The 19,839-nt window shown below is 40.8% G+C and overlaps 1 protein-coding gene across 2 annotated transcripts in view; it reads right to left on the reverse strand.

Moving 5' to 3' along the window:
- Window positions 1-18,827, reverse strand: part of NOX4 (NADPH oxidase 4) — a 103,862-nt gene extending 85,035 nt beyond the window's left edge. Inside the window, exons 1-7 of one of the 2 annotated variants that reach the window (XM_042837434.1) lie at window positions 18,760-18,827; window positions 18,184-18,279; window positions 6,599-6,709; window positions 5,446-5,530; window positions 4,716-4,813; window positions 2,772-2,799; window positions 513-585 (exon numbers count right to left, since the gene is read on the reverse strand). In XM_042837434.1, the coding sequence (XP_042693368.1) occupies window positions 513-585; window positions 2,772-2,799; window positions 4,716-4,813; window positions 5,446-5,530; window positions 6,599-6,709; window positions 18,184-18,279; window positions 18,760-18,816 (548 nt within the window). In that variant the 5' untranslated portion in view covers window positions 18,817-18,827. Of the gene's footprint in view, window positions 1-512; window positions 586-2,771; window positions 2,800-4,715; window positions 4,814-5,445; window positions 5,531-6,598; window positions 6,710-18,183; window positions 18,280-18,759 lie in introns of those variants that run through there. The other variant, XM_042838244.1, reaches the window with a different exon arrangement.
- Between the last annotated feature and the right edge of the window lie 1,012 nt (window positions 18,828-19,839).

Consider the following 19,839-nt stretch of genomic DNA (forward strand, 5'->3'; position numbering starts at 1 on the left):
TGAAGAACTTAAAACAAAAACAAAACTACATTCTACTTCGGTAGCACAGTTCTGTTTTTGTTTCCTTTGCTTTGGCTGGTTGTTTAAAAAAATTGGTTTTTTTACAACTAATTGGTGAAAATAATTAAGATGAAGACATCACTATTTTCCAATGGAGGCTATTTATGCATTGTACAGAAAAATGTTTTAGTTTTCTGCTTCCTCAGATAAACAGGATAAAAGGATTACAGAAATTTGTAAAGTTCTAGACTTTTAACTGCGTGTGTCCTTCAGGAAAAAAAAGCTTATTCTGAAGAAAATTTAATCAGTTTTTGTAATTAAAAATTCTCTGCACTAATTTGCTTGCAAGTTACATTAAAAAAAAAAAAAAAAGGCAAGAAAGCTGGTATTTTTAACATTCATTTAAATATTTCTTGTCTTATATTGCACTTGCCCTTCATTCCCTCCAATCTGTGTAAGAATATGATTATTTAAAAAGCATTCTTCAGCATAATGATCAGATTATGTCTTACCTGATGGCGTATGTAGATGCTGTACACATTAGGAATAGCACTAAAACCATAATGACTCCAGTCAGACCTGGAACTAAAACAAACATTATATAACTTATATTTTAATTTTGGGGAGGTATACTTATCTACCAGACTGATAAGTAAGAATTAATCCTGTATCTTTATTTGTAAGACTGACTATCCAAGTTTTGGCATTTCTTTTTTATTCCAAACTCCAAACTCTGTTAAACACTACAATTATAAACCTGATCAGGGACAAAATTTCAAACAAATCAATTTCAGTGCAAGCTGTCACTGCAATTGTTTGCCAACCCATTTCATCCTGGAATGAGAAAGAGCCTGAAATTATTCTCTGTGGCATTGTAATATGCTTGAAATTGTTGCCTGTAGAGCAAGGTCTGTGAGAGTGATCTACAGCCAAAACTGAAGAAGGTTAAAAAAATTAAGGATTGGACTCATCTGCTCAAATACGAACTCTGTCAGAACAAGTCTATCCTGGGCTCCATTTTCAGACAAAGGAGAGAATTAAGTTTTTCTAGGATATGATTCATCTCATCCTAAAGTAGAACCCTGCTCAAAAAGTACAGTATATCATCTGCCTAAAGACAGATTGGACAAATTCCAACCGGAGTTACACTATGGTGATGAGCACTTTATCATAAAAATTGCTCTCCAAGGAACTAAGAGTCTGAATTGAGAACTAAGAACCTAGAAGCCATGAAGCATTACGTCAAAACATTTCACTTCCTGAAGAATGTAAACTCTTAGAAGTTTTTAAGCACAGTTCCTGGTCTAAAAACCATGTGTTTACATTTAAGCAAAGTCAGCTAGGCCAATCACTGAGCACAATGGTATGTAACTATCTTTTTAGCATCAGAATATAAGCGTCTCAAACTGATTTCATGGAAGTACAACAATAAAACCAGATTTAAGGAGGTTCAGGATCTTTTCAAATGATCACGTCCTATATTTAAGAACAGCCTTTTTAGTTTTAAAATAAAAAGAAAAAAAAGCCTTTTTAGTTTTAAATAATTAATTGCAATTTTAGACTTTCTAGTGATAAAGAGACAATTTTCAATCTCATCCTTTCATAACCACGCATCATTCACTTGCTGAGAAGTCTTATAACCAAAATCTGATGCATTTCAAATCAAACCTCAGCTTTTACAAGCTGTAAGAAAAATCCTGGGCCTACAATCAGTGTAAGTTTTCGCATAGACCTCATAATTTTATCCTTCCATGGAAAGGTTACAATTAAAAACAGTTGCATTAGAAAATGTGCGTTCTTCCTGCTGCCTCCTTCCTTATAGGTAGTCCTTTGTGGAATATGGAGCTGGACACAACAATCCTGGTGGTTCCCTTCCAATTCACTATATTTTATGGTTCATTTCTGTCTTAATCTAGGGGGATTCGCAGCTTGCAACCAATCTCCCCTCTGACACAAACATATCCAATTCATTTGTAGTAACATCAATTTCAACTATCTCACTTCTTTACTTCCACTAAACTCATCTAAACCTTGCTTAAGGTTTCTGGAAAGCACTTTTCCCAGTCACTAATAAATGGCAAACTTATTAAGACTGGCACATTTACAAGCCTATTCAGTAACCCAAATTCACTGCTGTTCAGAGTGATTCCTTTCAGTCTTGATTTAAATGCTACCAAGTCAGTAGTTTTGCATTTGTTAAAATTAAGAGTGAAAGATATAACATCAGGAAAGACCTTTATGCAGTAGCAAAGCACTACAGCTCAGGCTTTTACCTACCCCGTCCATAATTAAAATGTTGCTCTCTTTCAAATTCCTGCCCCAAATACCTCTTCATTTATTTACACTTCAAAAGTGCTGAAGCTTGATAGCTGAGTAGTGGGCTTAAATTTCTCTGAAGTCCAAAAAACTTTTTAATAAACCTGCTGAAGCAAGATGACTATTTTTTTGTTTTGTTTCTGTTTTCTAGAAATTGAATCATTTAGGAATTTGGTTTTACTATCATGCAGAATCTCTGTTTGAAACTAATGATATTCTACTGACTCATCTGGACAACAACAGCTTTGAAGATGTTGCTCATCCTACTACAGAGGCTTATGTAACTCCTCCCTCATGACTGCTGGGTAAGCAAACCCTGGGTATATTAACACAAACAACATAGCTTTGCTGAGATACAACAAATGCAGCATGCAAACAGATAATCAAATTGTTTTGTCTGGAGATTGATGAAGAAAACCAGCAAACTTTCTCTTTCTGCTTTGCAACAGACTTACCAGTAGTAAAAAGCAGTTTCCTTGGGTCCTAAAAAACAATTAGGGGGAAAAAAGGTCAGTAAATAATTTTATATCCATGTGAATAATGTGAGAAAAAAAGCAGCTCATATGTAGCTCATACAGCTCACACACAGTAGAAAGCATAAGTAGTCTCTAATTCTGGATGAAGGAATGGGTTTGACAACAGTTTATTGATTGTTTATTGCAGTGTTGCAGTGTTGACTGCAGTTCAACATAAACTAAAACTTCTGTCTTTGCATTTCCTGAGCAAAGACAAAATACAGTGTTATGAAAAGCTGGGACCCAGGTAATTTTGCAGATAATTATTTCTTGAAAGCTTAACTTTACTCAGTTACATCATACTTTTGGAAGGACAGAGGAACAGCAGAGTGAGAGATTTGGAAGTTAAATGGAAGAGCACTTTACTGCCAACTACATCACCAAGTGATATGCAGTGGATCCCACTGAAGCAAGACTGACCTCTAAGGAGGTGACAATAGAAGGCCAGATGCTCCTGTGTCCTTCACAAGCAAAAAGGTGGAGGCAGAGAAGTTCGTTGGGAGGGGATGAGGGATTTGTCATCCTCACAGAAAACTGTCCCACGCCCCAGATCTTAAGTCTCATGAAATTTCTGTCTTCACTGCAGACTTTTTTAACAAGCAAACTTGTAGCAAAAGGCAGTGAAGGGAAACGAGCACTTTTCATACAAATCAGGAAAAACTAAGCATCATCTGCATCCAAACATGCACACTCTTCCAACCACAAACACAGGATGCCAGTAGCATCCAGACTGCTCATCACAATTAATGGAACACATTTAAGAGGAATTCAAGAAGAAATGCTCGAGAGCTATTAAAGTACCTAAAATCCAAGAGCCTTTCATCCCGGAGTTACTAAAAACTTGTTTCATCTCCATTTTCTATTGCAAAATTCCGAAGTCTGTTTAGCACAGGCTGCCATCCATACCCTGGTGTGTTCTCCCCTGAGGCAAGCTCTTGACAACCTTCCTGATGAGACTATATCTACCAGACCACTCCTAGCACACACAGACTCCTGAGTTCAATCAGCACAACAGTTGGTGTTGGTATGTCTGCCTCCCATAGCATAGCTCAGGAATTAGGTCATCCACCCAGGGAGCAAAAGACCTTGGTTGTTGGTCCTTATGAGCCTAGGCTGACTCGAGTTTTCCTTTTTCAGGAAAGGATGCAGCTGGGATGGGATCATTTTAAATCCTTCCCAATGAATTTGGTAGAAAATAAATGAAGACTTGAGACTAGAATGAATGTAAACAAGATCATAGCCCAGGGAAGAAAGAGTTCTGGATTTCAATCTCAATCCTGAAATCTGCACATTTCCAGTGCCAAACGCAGAAGGGGACTAGGACTCTGATATGCCTTCAAAAGATCTGCATCACAGGCAGACTTCTGTAAGTAGAAATTAGCTTCCAGCCCAGTTGATGCAGACAAGTAATTCCACACTTAGCACAGTTCCCACTGCAGTTTAGAAGTGCAGATCAGTCTCGAGTCTCAGCTGTTCTCACAGTCCCAGTACACGTTGGCACTACAATCTCAACACTGGAAATGCAGAATGTAGCTCCCTCAAAACAGCAGCAGAAGCCTTCCAGCTCACTCCTCACAAGAAAGAGAGAGAAGTAGGAAACAGTAGAATGAAGAGCAAGATTAAAGGACTTGGTGGCAGCATTATCCACCTCCTAGTGAAGTAAGTGTGAATACTGCTGGCTTAACAAGATTGTCAAAACATGTTTTGTACAGAGGTGAATAAAACCCACAGCAATCCATACAACAGTTTTTTCAGTGCAAAAAGCAGCAGTGATCTATATAGTATAGCTCACAGGATGGACTGTACAAAGCAATTGCATACAGCAACACTCAAATATTTAAATTATGCATTTAAATTCAAATTATAAAAGGATAGCTGGCTCACCTCACCACGATAATTTGCTGCATTTATTGCCAGAAAATCTTCATTGTAATTCTCAGAGAAGTTAAGAGCATTCACCAGATGAGCAGCAACATGCAAGACTAAAACAAATAAAAAAGCCACAAATGAAAACTGAGATCAACGAGAGGTGTATTTTGCTCTGAACAAAACAGAAGTGGCTCCACAGATGCCAAGTAACAATCCCATCAACTACGAAGGATGCATCAGGGATTACAGAAGATAATAGATATTCCTAGCAGACAGTTGTATGTATTTTTGACTTTTTCACACTATAGCAGTAATTTCTCACTGAAATGCTTCAGCTGAGAAATAACATTGCAAGATGCCCACCAAGGAATGTTTCTTCTTCACTGAATGGGGAATCGTCTCCACTGCAGAACACTCTCCAGTACCTTGCCTCTTCATGTAAATTTCTGAACCACCATCTAGGATCACTTACAATGGCAGATTCTAACCTGATCTCATTTCCTTCCAAATTTTAAGGAAATTTGGAATTCCTGCAATTTTAAGGAAAGCTTTAGATCTAGATCATAACTTCATGTGTTTAAACGAAAAATAAAACCCACAGACAGCTGAGAAAGCATTCACAATTTAAGGCAGGAAAGCACAGAGCAAGACTACCCCCAAATGCACTGTACAAGAAAAACCACAAAATACTGCCTTGTTCAACATATTCTCAAAGAAGGTACTGCTCAGAACAGTAAGATCTCACCTGAAAAGATGCATATTGTAACACCACATGTCACATGAAAAGTTTTACTTTTGTCTATCAGCCTTCTGGTCTTCCTGCTGGCAACCTAATAAAAGAAGAATTCAAGCAATCTCTCTTCTAAAACAAAGCAAGAAAAAAAAATACTAACAGCAATTGAAGGGATTTAACAGTAACTTCAGCTTTTACTATGTTAAATAATCTTGTAAGCATAGCACCTAATCTAAAAACTACAGGTTTATGAGAATAAGACAACTTTGAGGTGTTGATTAAGAACTTTCAGTTTCATCAGTTACAAAGATGCTACAAAAATGTTAAGTGCATATAAAGTAACATCTCTTTCGCCTTTAAAAATTCTAACATTAATTGCTGTACTGTCACTGACTCCTCAAGTGAGCATCTACAGGCATCCAGTCTTGTAAGTACTGATGAATAGGACTGGTGGGTTCAACTTCCAGCCATCTAGAAAACACTCACTTTCCCCAAAATCATTACTTGTATTTCTCTCATAGTAACCTGTGAATCACAAACAAGCTCAGTTACTGAATACATGCATTGAAAAGAAGCCCTCTTAGCTTTGCAAGAAGTTTTTTTCCTCCTATGATAACTAATATAACAGTTTGGGTATTTTTATCTCCAGTGGCACTTTTCAAGTCATACAGAGTTGAATTTTTTTGCTCTTGAACTCTACCACACTTTACTACAGCAGTAGCGGGGACACAGATTCTTTTACATTAGAGTTGGGAAAGGAGCAGAACTCATCTGGTCAAAATTCCTCAGCAAGCTCACATCCTACCAGGAAGAATTAAAGAAACTTTCATCGCAACAAGTCCAATCAAACCAGACAGTGCCAGCCAAGGCATTACTGTCAATGAGGTCATGAACTGAGATTGAATTTCACAGAATCACAAAATCATTTGAACTGGACTAGATGACCTTTAATTGCCCTGTCCAACTTCCTCACAATGAGCAGAGACACCTACAGCTAAGTCAGGCTGCTGAGAATCTGGTCCAGCCTGAACATCTGTGCTACTGCACCGTGCTGGCATATAATGTAGAATAAACAGTGATAAAACATTTAGTTCTTATTATGTTTAGACAATATAAACCAGGGCACTTTACTTCTTAACTGGTGAGTTACGAGGACAGTACTCACCTTCTGAGATCCCCTGAGGAAGGCCAAGAGAATGCGGCACATTGGGAGCAGGACCAGGCAGCAGTTGAGATTGAGGACAGATGCTGAAGCTCTGCTAACACACAATCCTAGCTGAACAAATACAGCAAGAGTTAGATAACAGGGAGGAAAGATGCTCTTAACATTTTAAACAGTACTAAACATCCTTTCTGTTTCTGCTTAAATAGCTCCCATGTTCTCTTGGCTGATCAGAACAGTGGAGTTCCATAACATTTTACACATACAACAGTGCACACAGCACATTACCCTGGTCTCTGAAAAGAAATAGCTCCCACCTTTCATCAAAAAATTACTCAAAATTAGTTTTGAATTAAAACCAGACTTCTGAAAGGGGCTAAGAGATTGGTTTAAACTGAATTGATGACATTTCAAGGACTGCCAGGGCATCCTCACTGAATTCCTCAACCATTCACACTATCCCGTGCCACATTCAGACCCAAAGAAAGCAGGCTCTTTTAACTACTCAGTATGTGGAAAATTAATGAAATCTAATTTCACTAATGCTTTTACCGGTATATTTGGAACCTACATAATTAGAACAAAAACACTTGTCAAATAAATGAACAAAGCACACATTAGTGTCATAACTGTATTTTTTCAGCTTATTTTAGTTTCTCATTCATTTATGAATTTTAAAGAAGTTAGCAATGTGCCATTGTTCTCCCAGCTATTAGGCTGAATTACCATTTACCAGCTTTTATAACAGGTGCTTTTAGAATGTCAACAGATTTCTACAACAATATTTCTTACAGTGTTCTCTAAATCCAAGTTTTCCAATTCCTAAAGAAATTAATAAAAAACTGACATAACTCTGTTCGGTAACTAAAATGCTGCCTAGGTATGAACATACAAATATTATAACATACAAATTACTAAAGATTTATCACTTTTCCAGAATGGAACTTCAGGATGAAAATTTTCTGTCCCAAAAATAAAGAAAAATTAATTAAGTCATGTCTTTCTTATCAAGCAAAATCGGAGAAAGAGGTTTTATTTGCTTGGAAATTTATTTTTTAATTTTTACAAAATGATTACACAAGCCTTTTAACTTCAGGTTATTAGGTGCTTTTTCAGAGACTTCTCTACTTGCTACAGAAATTGATAAAACATAACCTAGTGCAACAAAATAAAGCAACAGGAACACAGCGTGTCCAGTCCGACTGCAAACACAGCTGCAGAGCAGGAGCTCCTCCATGCCATGAAACACCAAAAGCACCATACTTGGAAAGATTATTTTTGTGTACAAATGGCTGGTTATTACACACAAAGGGACAGGAGCTTTGTGCCTGCTCTCATGTTTACTAACACCCATGTATGTACCTGTCTTCCAAAGTAGATCTGGACAACTGCCACAACTCCAGCCAACTGAAATTTCCACTTCAAAGTATGATTTAAGCAATGATGTATACAACCATAACAAGCATTTCTTTGTCTCTGCCCACAGTCGCTTTATCTCTGCCAAACATTATGGTCTGAAGTGAATTTAAAACATCAGTAAGTTTTTTCAGACTATTAGGGAAACCAGCAGTACCCTTGAAACCATTAGACTTAAGAAGTAAAATGTCTCTACAATGTGCTACTTGCATTATACAAAACTGTATAATCATTAATCTTCCCTCTAAGCTAAAAATGTAATACATTCAAAGCACGGTCATTAAAAACATATATATGCAGTTTTATTACAGCTTGCTGATGTGTTACTGAATTCCAGGAATAAATGAGCACGTTCTGAGAAACAATCATAGAATCACAGAATGGTCTGGGTTGGAAAGGACCCCAATGATCATCTAGTTTCAACCCCCTGCTATGTGCAGGGTCGCCAACCAGACCAGACCAGGCTGCCCAGAGCAGCAGAATCACACACAGAATCACAGAATCACCCAGGTTGGAAGGGACCTCAAGGATCATGTAGTTCCAACCCCCCTGCCTAGCAGGGCCACCAAACACACACATTCAGATCAGGTTGCCCAGGACCCTGTCCAACCTGGCCTTAAACACATCCAAGGACGGGGCATCCACAACCTCCCTGGGCAGCCCGTTCCAGGGCCTAACCACTCTCCTTGTATAGAACTTCCCCCTAACATCCAACCTAAATCTTCCCTCCTTCAACTTGGATCCATTTCCCCTAGTCCTGCTGTTGTCAGCCCTTTTGAAGAGTTTACTCCCCTCCTGGGTGTAGGTTCCCTTATTCCTGTATCTCTTAATGAAGACTCAAAAGAAAAAAAAAAAGAAAAAAAAAAGAAAAAAAAAAAGAAAAAAAAAAACCTGTTACAACTTTCGAATTGAATTACTTCAGTGTAGTAACTTCTGCTGTATGATCTACATGATACATGATGAGTTTTTGAGGAATTTATGTTGTCTCAGTTTAGACATAAACTAGGCAAGATATCAGTCATCCAGTGTATCAGCTATCCTTTATCAGGCACAAGTATTGTATTTGCAAAACCTCAACAGAACAGTCTAATTTGGAATATTCTGGAATATTTCTACAGGACATACCAATAAATTAATAAAATTACTTATTGTACGAAATCAGGAAAATGACAATTTCACTGATGCGAAAGAACCTGAATCATCTGTGAGTAGAAAGAGCTTAAGAACAGCCTCAATGCAGCTCTTCTAGCCCTTCCTCAAACACAAGGAGACTACAGCATGAGCTGCATCCAGAGAACTTCTTAAGCTAGGTTTGATGAGAAGAGTGAAATATTTTTTTCTCTGGAATCTAGTGCGGCTTGTCCATCACTAAGTTTGCATTACGTGTCATTCAAATCCGCTTTCTGAAGAAATAAAAATGGTTTCAAATTTCTGGAGCCAAGTTTTCATTTGACTGGTACAATAAAACCTGTCTTTTTTGAGAACAACTCACAATATGCTCCATATAAGAAGCATAGAACTGTTTACAGTGGAAGCAACTGTTAATTGCACTGAATGGAGACACGTACAGCTAGAATGCCAGACATGCACACAGACCATGGATGGAGCAGCGCAGGGAGAAGGAGCAGTGCTCACCCCCCAGTGAAATGCAAACTTCGGTGCCATAGTACAGCTGCCAAAGATAACACCCTACTGATCTTGCTTTGTGTTTTTCTATGCCATTCCTTGACAAATGGCAAATACTAATTCCCAGAGTGATTCCTAGTGAGCAATCACCTTCCATAAAATCCAATTCCATGCTATCAGCATCCGTACAAAGGTTAAGAAAAAAGCAGGAAATGACTTTTCCAGAAACGCAGCACACTTCTAGGAAAGTGTGACTGAAATAGTTTCATGAACGGTTCATTTAAGGTTTTACTCTTAAGAAATAAAATTGGGCAACGTATGCCAAAAGAAGCTTGTGAGCAATTTGAAAACAACAGTAAAGAAATACAGTTAGCAATTCTGAGAATCAGAACTCATGCAAGTCTGAGAACAACAGAGCACTGCATTTGCTCTTAACATATATCCAAAGGCTTAAAATATCCACACGAAACTAATTCTTTCCAAATGGTTTCCAAGTGGTCTCTTCCTTGACTTCCTTTGCATTGGCTGGGTGGCGTAATAACTAATTAACATAGTGCATTCCTGGATTGTAAGGCTGGATTGGAACATTCTACCACTGGAACAATAGGAGAAATACAGATTTTTTGCTCCCAGGCAACTTAATGCTTCTAGAAGGAAACACATAGCAATACTAACTAGTTCAGAAGTGAGAGAATTATAACTCTTCTTCCTAAGATTATCACTGCATTAAGGAACAAAAACTGTTACTTCATGTATATGCATCTGAAATTGCTACAGGATCAAAAACAGAGGAAAAACATTCCCAAAATCTCTGCTGGACACCCTCCTTCATTTGAGCATCTGACAACATCCTTGTGCACGTTCGGTACTACACATGCTTTTATCTTGTTTCATAGAGGGGAAAGGAGGCATAGAAAAGCTAAAGAATTAACCAAATTCACCAAGGAAACCTGCAGTATTTAGAGGAGGGAATTGGACTCCTTACTAACTTGAAGCTGAAATCCCAAAAACTAGGCCAGATATCTTCTCCACACAAGAAATCAGCGTTTTCCTACTACACAGCAGCAGAAAAAATCTCCATAGATATATAGGGAACACAGATCTCCAGCTACCAGTGCCTGCTGAATGCTAACATAACATGCTAACTAGGACAGCAAAGCAAGGAATTAGCTCTCATCAGATGTTCTGAGTGTTGCTGGTAGCAAGTGAGGTTCTCCGTAGTGAGAGGAAATCTTTCAGTATTTGATGGAGGGCTAAAATAATTTACTGTGTATCAAAGAATTCCCCAAAGTTTGTTAGCTGTAAGCAGAGATGAATATTAGCTGCAACTCCAGGTCTAAGATCCAATATTCAACACATGGTTGCAAAATACATTCTAGAGGAGAATTCAGGAAAACCAACAAATACTGCTGTCCCTCACTTTTTAAGCCCACCTTGTAGGAAAAATGGGAGAAAAACAGACACATCTCCATACCTAAATGTAGCATTTCTGATTCTCAGGCCTTCACCATTTACATACAACAATCCTAACCAAGGGAAAAACACCACCCTTGACACTCTCTCTGAAGGACTTCCTTTGAACTTCCTCAAATCCATGGGTCAGACCCTATGATCCTTGTGAAGCCCTTCCAACTGGGGATATTCTATGATTCTATGAGTCGCAACAACCTGAATGGCAAGATCCATAAGCAACATGATGTCCTACAGACAGATTCTGAAGACCACCTCCCCAAATAAGTACTGGAGCACATAAAAATATTTTCCTAGGCAGGAAAAACTGTGCTACACAGTGAGTCTTCATTTGACACAGCTTCCTTTTCTTCATAGAATACTCTTTTTTTTTTTTTTTTTTTGGATAACAGAGCGTATATAATCTAAGATGAAGACAGATCTGAATTACGCAGGATAGCAATTATAACCCCTAGACATGTCAAAGCTAGCTGGAAGGCTTCAAGGCAAGACTGTAAATGTCATCCTGTGGTACTGCAATCCTTTAAAATTATTCTAAAATTAAGCGATGTAATATATACATATTTTACAAGTGCGATTCAAATATACTACATATAAGACAAACCACTGCCATTCTCCACATGAAGAAAGTATTTAGCAGAAGCTCAATTTTCAATGCCAACTCAAATTCAGCCTTCTGCACGCATTTATAAATCAAGATTTGGATCTGGTATAACAGAAAGGGAGAAACATCAGGAGTGGGCAATGGTAACGATGTTTTTAGTTCCTTTATGAGGTACGGTTTATCTTCTGTGCACTACCAAGAATCAATATTGCCACTTGAACCCCACCTATCAGGCAATCCTCAAAAGTTGTGTTTCTGTTTTTTCTTTCTCTTTGTGTTCTCATATCTAGGTCACATTCTTTTTTTTTTATATACAGTCCCTCTGTGGTAGATGTACTCCTCGCTCAGCTTAAGTCAGTCATGCAATCTAAAGAAAGCAATTAACTTAATCTGGAATTCAGTATTAGCTTCCAAGTTCTCTGACAACCTCCAGACAAAGGACACTCACAAGATTTCAGATCAAATGCTGCCCAGGAAGGTGGTGGAGTCACCGACCCTGAAGGTGTCTAAGGAACATTCAGACAGTGTGTCGAGGGACACAGTTTAGTGAGAACTACTGGTGATGGGGGATGGTTGGACTGGATGATCTTGCAGATCTTTTCCAACCTTGGCAATTCAGTGATTCTAAGACTCTACAATCATGGTCAATTCAGAAGAGCAATGACATTAACACGATAACATGGTAAAAAATTCAGTACTCGTTTCAGAGGCGCCTCTGCTAATACTGCTACTGAAAGCTTCGCAACAGGGTGGAAGTTGCCCATGTTAGTAACTTAAGTGTCCTCCACAGGACTAGTGCCACTTAAAAAAATAAACCACAAGAAAACACATGCATAAGAACTATACAGTACAAAACTCAAGATCTTCACTGCCTTGTAACTTACAACAATGTTAGAAAGGATGCTGAACTCCAAGCTGTCCAGGAAGGACAAAGGGATGGAGGAAAAAATGTTTTAATAAACAGCAAAAACAAAAAACAACAGGAATGAGGCCATGAAAAGGCACAAAAAGATCAGTTTACAAATTCAGGGAGACTGTCAAGAGAAAGTATTGTGAATTAACACTCTCAGCCTTCACTAGGAAATCCTACATACACACGTGTATACATGTACACACACATATACAGTTACCATAGTAACATAAATCTATCAATAAACATTTTTGTTGCATGCAATAACCTGAAGAATAAATCCCAAATGCCTGGGTTACAAGGCAGTTACTAAACAGCAGGAACACACCAAAGAAAACAGTAAAGATAAACTCCCTTTAATGCTTACTTGCTTAAACTCCCTTTTATGCGAGGGAAATAACACTGCCAATGCACAAGCATCAATGAAAGCACAATTTGGCAAAATTAGCATAATCTCAATTGTCATAATAAATGATGAGAAAAAAGAAGCTACTAGAACATCCAGAAAGTATTCCAAGTTTATTCCAATAAAAAAGGATGTCATAAGTCTGAGTACAACGCAGTATGATAGCAGTGTACCTACAGTTAAAAAAAAAAAAGCGGGGCAGCACTTTCCTTTCAGCCACATCCTCCAATTTAATCCATTCTTTAAGAGATCCTTCTGAGAATGCATTTTCTCCCTTTGTTGTGAAATCCCAAAGCTTATCATATTAAAAAACATCTGATACATTCAAGTTATTTGAGCAGGGCCTAGTGAGGGAAAAGGGAAAGAGTTTGCCACGAGAAAATAAGTCCAGCGCTGTTTCTGTTCACAGAGAAGTCACAGGATCACAGGGGGGTCAAAAGGGAACTTTGGAGAACAAGAAGACCAATGCCCTGCTAAAGCAGGATGCCTGGGGAGTCAGACTCCATGACCCCCCTGGGCAGCCTGTGCCAGTGCTCTGTCAACCTCAGGAAAAATTTTCCTCATGTATGTGTAGAGCTTCCTATGCTCTAGTTAGCACCCGTTGCCCCTTACTCTGTCATCGGGCACCACGGAAAAGAACCCAGCCCCATCTATTTGACTTCTGTCCATTAGATATTCATAAGCATTAGTAAGATACCCTCTCATAGAATCACAGAATCATAGAATGGCCTGAGTTGAAAAGGACCACAACGATCATCTAGTTTCAACCTCTGCTATGTGCAGGGTCACCAACAACCAGACCAGGCTGCCCAGAGCCACATCCAGCCTGGCCTTGAATGCCTCCAGGGATGGGGCATCCACAGCCTCCTTGGGCAACCTGTTCAGTGCGTCACCACCCTCTGTGTGAAAAACTTCCTCCTATTATCTAACCCAAACCTTCCCTGTCTCAGTTTAAAATGATTCCCTCTTGTCCTACCACTATTCACTATAAACAACCGTTCCCCCTCCTATTCATATGCTCCTTTCAAGCACTGGAAGGCCACAATGAAGCCTCCCCAGAGCCTTCTCCTCTTCAAGCCCAGTTCTCCTCATAGGAGAGGTGCTCCAGCCCTCTGTTCATCTCAGTGCCCTCCTCTGGACCCGCTCCAAGAGCTCCACGTCCTTCCTGTACTGGGGGCCCCAGCCCTGGACGCAGTGCTGCAGATGGGGCCTCACAAGAGCCGAGCAGAGGGGCACAATCACCTCCCTGTCCCTGCTGGCCACCCCTTTTTTAATGCAGCCCAGAATACAGCTGGCCTTCCAGGCTGCAAGTGCACACTGCTGGTTTACATCCAGCTTCTCATCCACCAGGACCCCCAAGTCCTTCTCCGCAGGGCTGCTCTCAAGGAGATTTGCATAAATGCCTGAGATTGCCCCGACCCAAGCGCAGCACCTGCACTTGGCCTTACTGAACCTCATTAGGTTCTCATGGGCCCTCTTCTCCAGCCTCTCAGTCTTTTCCAGACCCAAGAGTCCCAGGTCTCTCAGCCTTTCCCTTCCTGGGAGATGTTGCAGGCCATTAATTGTCTTTTTGGCTCTCCACTGGACTCTCTTGAGGAGATCCTTGTCCTTGAACCAGGGAGCCCAGAACTGGACAAAGTATTCTCAACGTGGCCTCACCAGGGCAGAGTGGAAGGGGAGGATCAGGATACCCAGATCCTTCTTGGCAGAGCTCCTCTCTAGCAGGACAGCCCCTATCCTGTACTGATGCATACAATTAAGCCAAGCAACCAGACACAGGTATTTTGTTCAATGATGTCAAAAGCAAGATTTAAGCTCTATGATAAAGCCAACTGTGAATACTGGATAAAATTTGTTGGTCAGATGCAAGCAAACTTGTTTCGAAAAAGACCTGTGTAGCTAGAGAGAAGGGAGAAATGTGGAAGTCTGAAAGGAAATAAATCATCTGTACAATTTCCCTGATCAAGGAGACATAAAATCTCCAACAATTAAAACACTGAAGTTACATCAAGTAATCCATGAATCCTCCTTTCTGTAACTTACACCTACTATGCCTTGTAGTGTCTCTCATACAGAGATGAGAATACTCCTTTCCTCTTTCCTACACTCTTAAATTTAATCAGTGCCTGTTTCATACCTTCCCATTCTTTTCTTTAGGCTACATAATGTCAAAAGTTGGCACTTACTAAATTATAAAAATTTGAGTTTCTTTATCTGTATCATATTCCTGAACACGCAGCCCTGAACTATTTGTAAGACAAGATTATGATCAGCAGTGCTACAAGCAGTTATCGAAAGAGGCAGTTCATCATGACAGAAGTACTGGGGAGGGTCTTTACATCCAATAGGTTCTAGTTTAACTTATCCTGCAAGAATCATATAATCACAGAATTAGTCAGATCAGAAGGGACCTTGGGAAGTCTCTTTTCCAACCTCCTACTTCAAGCAAGTTCAACATGAAATTCAAACTAAGCTTGGAGTTCTGCCCAATTTGTTTTCACGGCACTAAGGAACACGATTTAGTAACTGGACTCAGTAAGTCAGGTCAATGTTTGGACTTCATGATCTTGTAGTTCTTTTCCAACCTGAATGACTCTATGAAAACCTCAAGGGATAGAGATTCCACAATAGTTCATGGCCTCTTCATCAAGATTCAAACTCAGCAAAGTGGTAACGTCTGATGTAACGTAAATCTACACACAAAATTTTGTAGTGTAAAATGATGTGCTCTTCCCAACCACACCACTGTCTCTGACCTATCTTTGCACTCCCAGGACACCACTGTGCTATTACTGCCTTTTTGCAGACACTGAATAGCATCAGACACATTCAGAGACTTACCTGAGTAAGAGTTCAGTAACTAAATAACTTTAAAATCCCATGCTAAGCATCTTGTTTAAAGTGACAGAAGATACAAACAGAACAAAACTGAGCTTCCCTCTTCTGCTGAAGGCTGATGGAAAGTGAACCATTTCAGTGATAACTGAAGGGAAGAATAACCTCATTCTTCACATGGAAAAGTAATAGTGTAAAAGCAAGGCAAGTTGAATATATTTTGGATATTCAAGTCTAAAACCATTTCATATGGTTATCTCCTTTTCTACAGCAATTCTTATTCTCCATCCTGTTACTTGGAAAACAATAACATGTGATAAATTTTTCAGTGCTGCAAGGGAGAATACCCTTAAGAAGATTTTACTTCAACATGGTGTACAAGAGGAGAAAATAACTCCTGAGTAGACCTCACAAAGACAAGAGATCTTTGTTTTTTCAGTTAAGAAAAATGCAAGCCACTCACCCATGTGTGGAAGAGAAGTGAGGATGGTTACAGAGATGGACCAAGAGATGGCAAGTGGCTGTGCAAACTGATGTACAGAAGGTAGAGGAGCAAAAAACCACATGGGATGTTCACAGCAACTGTAGTACAGCAGTGCTCACTCTGTTTCCTAAAGAGGCTAAAATTGGGCTCAACTTTTTACAACTCTAAAAACAATCTGTATGATTTATACACACATACAAATATATTAGAAGATAAAGGAGAAAACTAACTTTGGCATCTAGAAGTGATATCTAGACAAACTATAAGTAACTGAATTGTGGGAATGCTTTACAGTGTTTAATGTTTCCCAAGTTTCTAAATTAGTTTTGGTGTTTTTACCAAAAGTATCTTTCAGACTTAGATCTTTACTTTCCTCTTCATTTTTAAAGCTCTCAAAATTCCCACAGTTGAAGACACTGTGTTAGTCAAGCTAACCACATGGTCCTCATTTCCTAACCAAGACGATGAAACTGTGGCTTGAGTCATCTCATATGTACTGCACACACAGGTCCAAACGCAGTCTATTAACTGGCTCATTCTGAAGCAAAAGAGAACCAAAAAAAGGACAGAAGATGAGCTGGCACAAGGCAGATGAGTCTTCTGAATTGAGAGGAATTTTGCTGATTGATAATCAGCTGACAATCTGACCCAACATGTTGACCCAACAACATTTGCTTTATAAACAACACACTTGCTCTGCCAGGAACCAAACTACTTTCAAATGGATGCACTGGGCTGCAAAGCCACCAGAAATAATAGTAAAATTAAACATGTTTTCTGCTTTTTTCCTTGTAAAAAAGCCATCGTTGTAAAATATGCAAACATTTAATTTCCCATGTTTTTCCACTACCTATGCAAAAGATTATTTTCCTGAACACAACTGAGTCGGTAGGAATTAAAAAACCAGACAAGTATAATCACCACATCAGCTCATTTTCAAGCTAGTTTCACAAGGATCTGTGGAACTAGCTAGTTCTGGCAATACTGTCAACCATATGAAAAATATATATCCTGGATCTACCAAAGATAAAACAGAGATGATGCACGCAGGTTAGGACATGCATCATCTCTGCTTTTGCCCCAGGTCAGCTTACCATTCAAGTCCACTGTGTCAAAAAGCATAGCATTATTCATTCACTTGTACCTGGATTCTAAAAATCTCAGCCACTCTACAGACTTCTTCAGAAAATTGTTATCTCCAAATCTACCTCTTTGGATACAAGTCATTCCAAGCAACCGTAACTGCGTAACTGTGGATTTAGAACCGATCCCTATCTCACTTCCCAGAAACTAACTATTTGAACTCTTTTGGTGGTGGTGGATGTTATAGTCAACAGTCGAGTCTTTAGTAGATCACTCACCTTCTAATATGCTGTTTCCACAAAAAAAAAAAAAAAACCCAAAATGTATATAATTGTAGTGATTTATACTGAACCTAAGAGCATTACAACCTGAGATTGAAAAGAACCAAAACTTATCAAGAGATCCTGAAGCAAATTGGGATGAAAAAGAGCACGTGCCTATCAGTTTGACTAATGCTTTGATGACAAGAGGTTTGGCTCCAGTCTGTTCTGCATGTTTGTGCTCCTTTGAGCTTGCCGGCAGCAGGCAGGATGGAGAAGGAAGGACTGCTGTCCTACACTTAAGTGGCTCTTCTCAACAATGGCAATTTTCTAATGCTAAGTCATTGTTAGCAGTCTTGCAGTAATCTCCTATATGTCTTCCCCAAATTTAGAGGGCTTGCAGGCATTCCTTGTCATTGCAAATGCTTTCTGTCCCTTTCCTTCCTCCCACAATCCCCATTTCCAGAGCAAAACTCAGTGTCCAGGTGACTCACCCCTAACATCTGATGCAGATAGTAATACTGCAGCCCTCGGCGGTACAGCAGGAAGGTCTTCCAGAAGAACCACACGTTCAGTGAGAGCCAGAAAAACTAAAATCAAAAGAAAAGAGTCTGGAAGTTATATGTACAGACTGCTGTATTAATTCTGTTTGTAAGTCACATGCGTGTACTTTCATAACGATTTTTAAATGGAAAACAAGCTTAGTGCAGCTAGCAAAAGTATTTTAATAGCAATGCATGCGAAAGGACAGCCTTTAGGTGAGACGTTTCCACTGACACCGAAAACACAGAAGTAAAGTTTAACAAGTGAGGGCGAAGCACGAAACGCAGCTCCAGGATCAAAGCACAAAAACCGAGACAAAAGCAGGAGGAGCAGGACCTGCGGACCCCTCTTCTCCCCCAGACTTTGCCCACAAGCGCTAACAAAGAGCACCCGCTGCCCGCGCCCGGACACGCAGCGCCGTGCGCCCGCCCACCCGGCGCCGGGTCCACCTCGCGCGCGGACGGGAAGCGGCGCCCCTCAGCGCGGGGCTGCGCGCCCCCGTCCCCAACCCCGAGGCAGCGCCCTACCAGAAAGAGGTGCTTGCTCCCCTCATTAGCCAGCCAGCTCCTCCATGACACGGCCATGGTGCTCTGCCCGCCGCCCCCACCACGAGCAACGCCGGCGGGGCTTGCGGGATGCCGGCGGTGGGGGCGACGGGCGAGCGAGCCCTCCTTTTCAGCCGGGCCGGGCCGGTCCTCCCCTCTCCCCACCCCTCACCCCCCGCCCTGTCTTCCGGCCGCCGGGGCGTGCGCTGCGGACGGGACTCGTCAAGCTCCCCGTGGGGCCCCGGCGCTTTGTCCCGAGCGGAGCGCGCAGCGACCGCCCCCGGGCGGGTTCGGGGTCCCCAGAGCCTCGTCCCCGACCGGCGGTGCGGGACCGGAGCGCTGAGGTTCGGCGCTGCCCTGCCCTGCTCTGCCCCGGCAGACTCCTCGTCTTCCCCCCACCTGGAAAAGCATCGTGGTCTGCTCCCTGCCTTACAGCCCCAGAAAGTCGGGGAGCGGTGTGGAGTGCGAGTAGAGGGGAAACAAAGAGACTGCCTGAGGAACGGGCTGTGTGTGGGGTGCTTGGAAATGGGAAGGGGCAGATTTGGCTGCTGTGGGTTTGACTCTGCTCCCTCAGGTGTCCCTGGGAGTTTAGGGGAGAGGTGGGTCCTTGTGCACTGGTGGATACCATGTCCCATATGGAGTGGGTTGGGTTGAAAGGGACTTTAAAGGCCAACTTTATGCATGCATCAGTACGGTTCAGGGGCTGACCTGGTGGAGAGGAGCTCTGTGGAGAAGAATCTGGGTAACCAGATGGTCAATAGGTTGGCCATGAGTTAAAAGTGTGCCTTGGGCCAGAAGGCCAATGAGATCCAAGTATGCATTAAGTGTGGCCAGCAGGATGAGGGAGGTGATCCTCCCACTCTACCCTGCTGAAGCCACATTGAGAATAATGTGTCCAGTTCTGGGCTCTCCAGTTCAAGAAAGATGGGGATCTCCTTAAGACAGTCCAGAGGAAGGCCACAAATGCATTTAAGGGCCTGCAGCATCTCCCATGCACGGAAAGGCTGAGAGACTGTTGCAAATATCCAAATAATTTTCTAGGACGGTTTCTCTGATAAAGCA

The sequence above is a fragment of the Centrocercus urophasianus genome, unplaced genomic scaffold (genome assembly GCF_019232065.1).
Source record: "Centrocercus urophasianus isolate 14NV4802_14NV808 unplaced genomic scaffold, USGS_Curo_1.0 seq_1, whole genome shotgun sequence".
NCBI classification, from domain to species: Eukaryota; Metazoa; Chordata; class Aves; order Galliformes; family Phasianidae; genus Centrocercus; species Centrocercus urophasianus.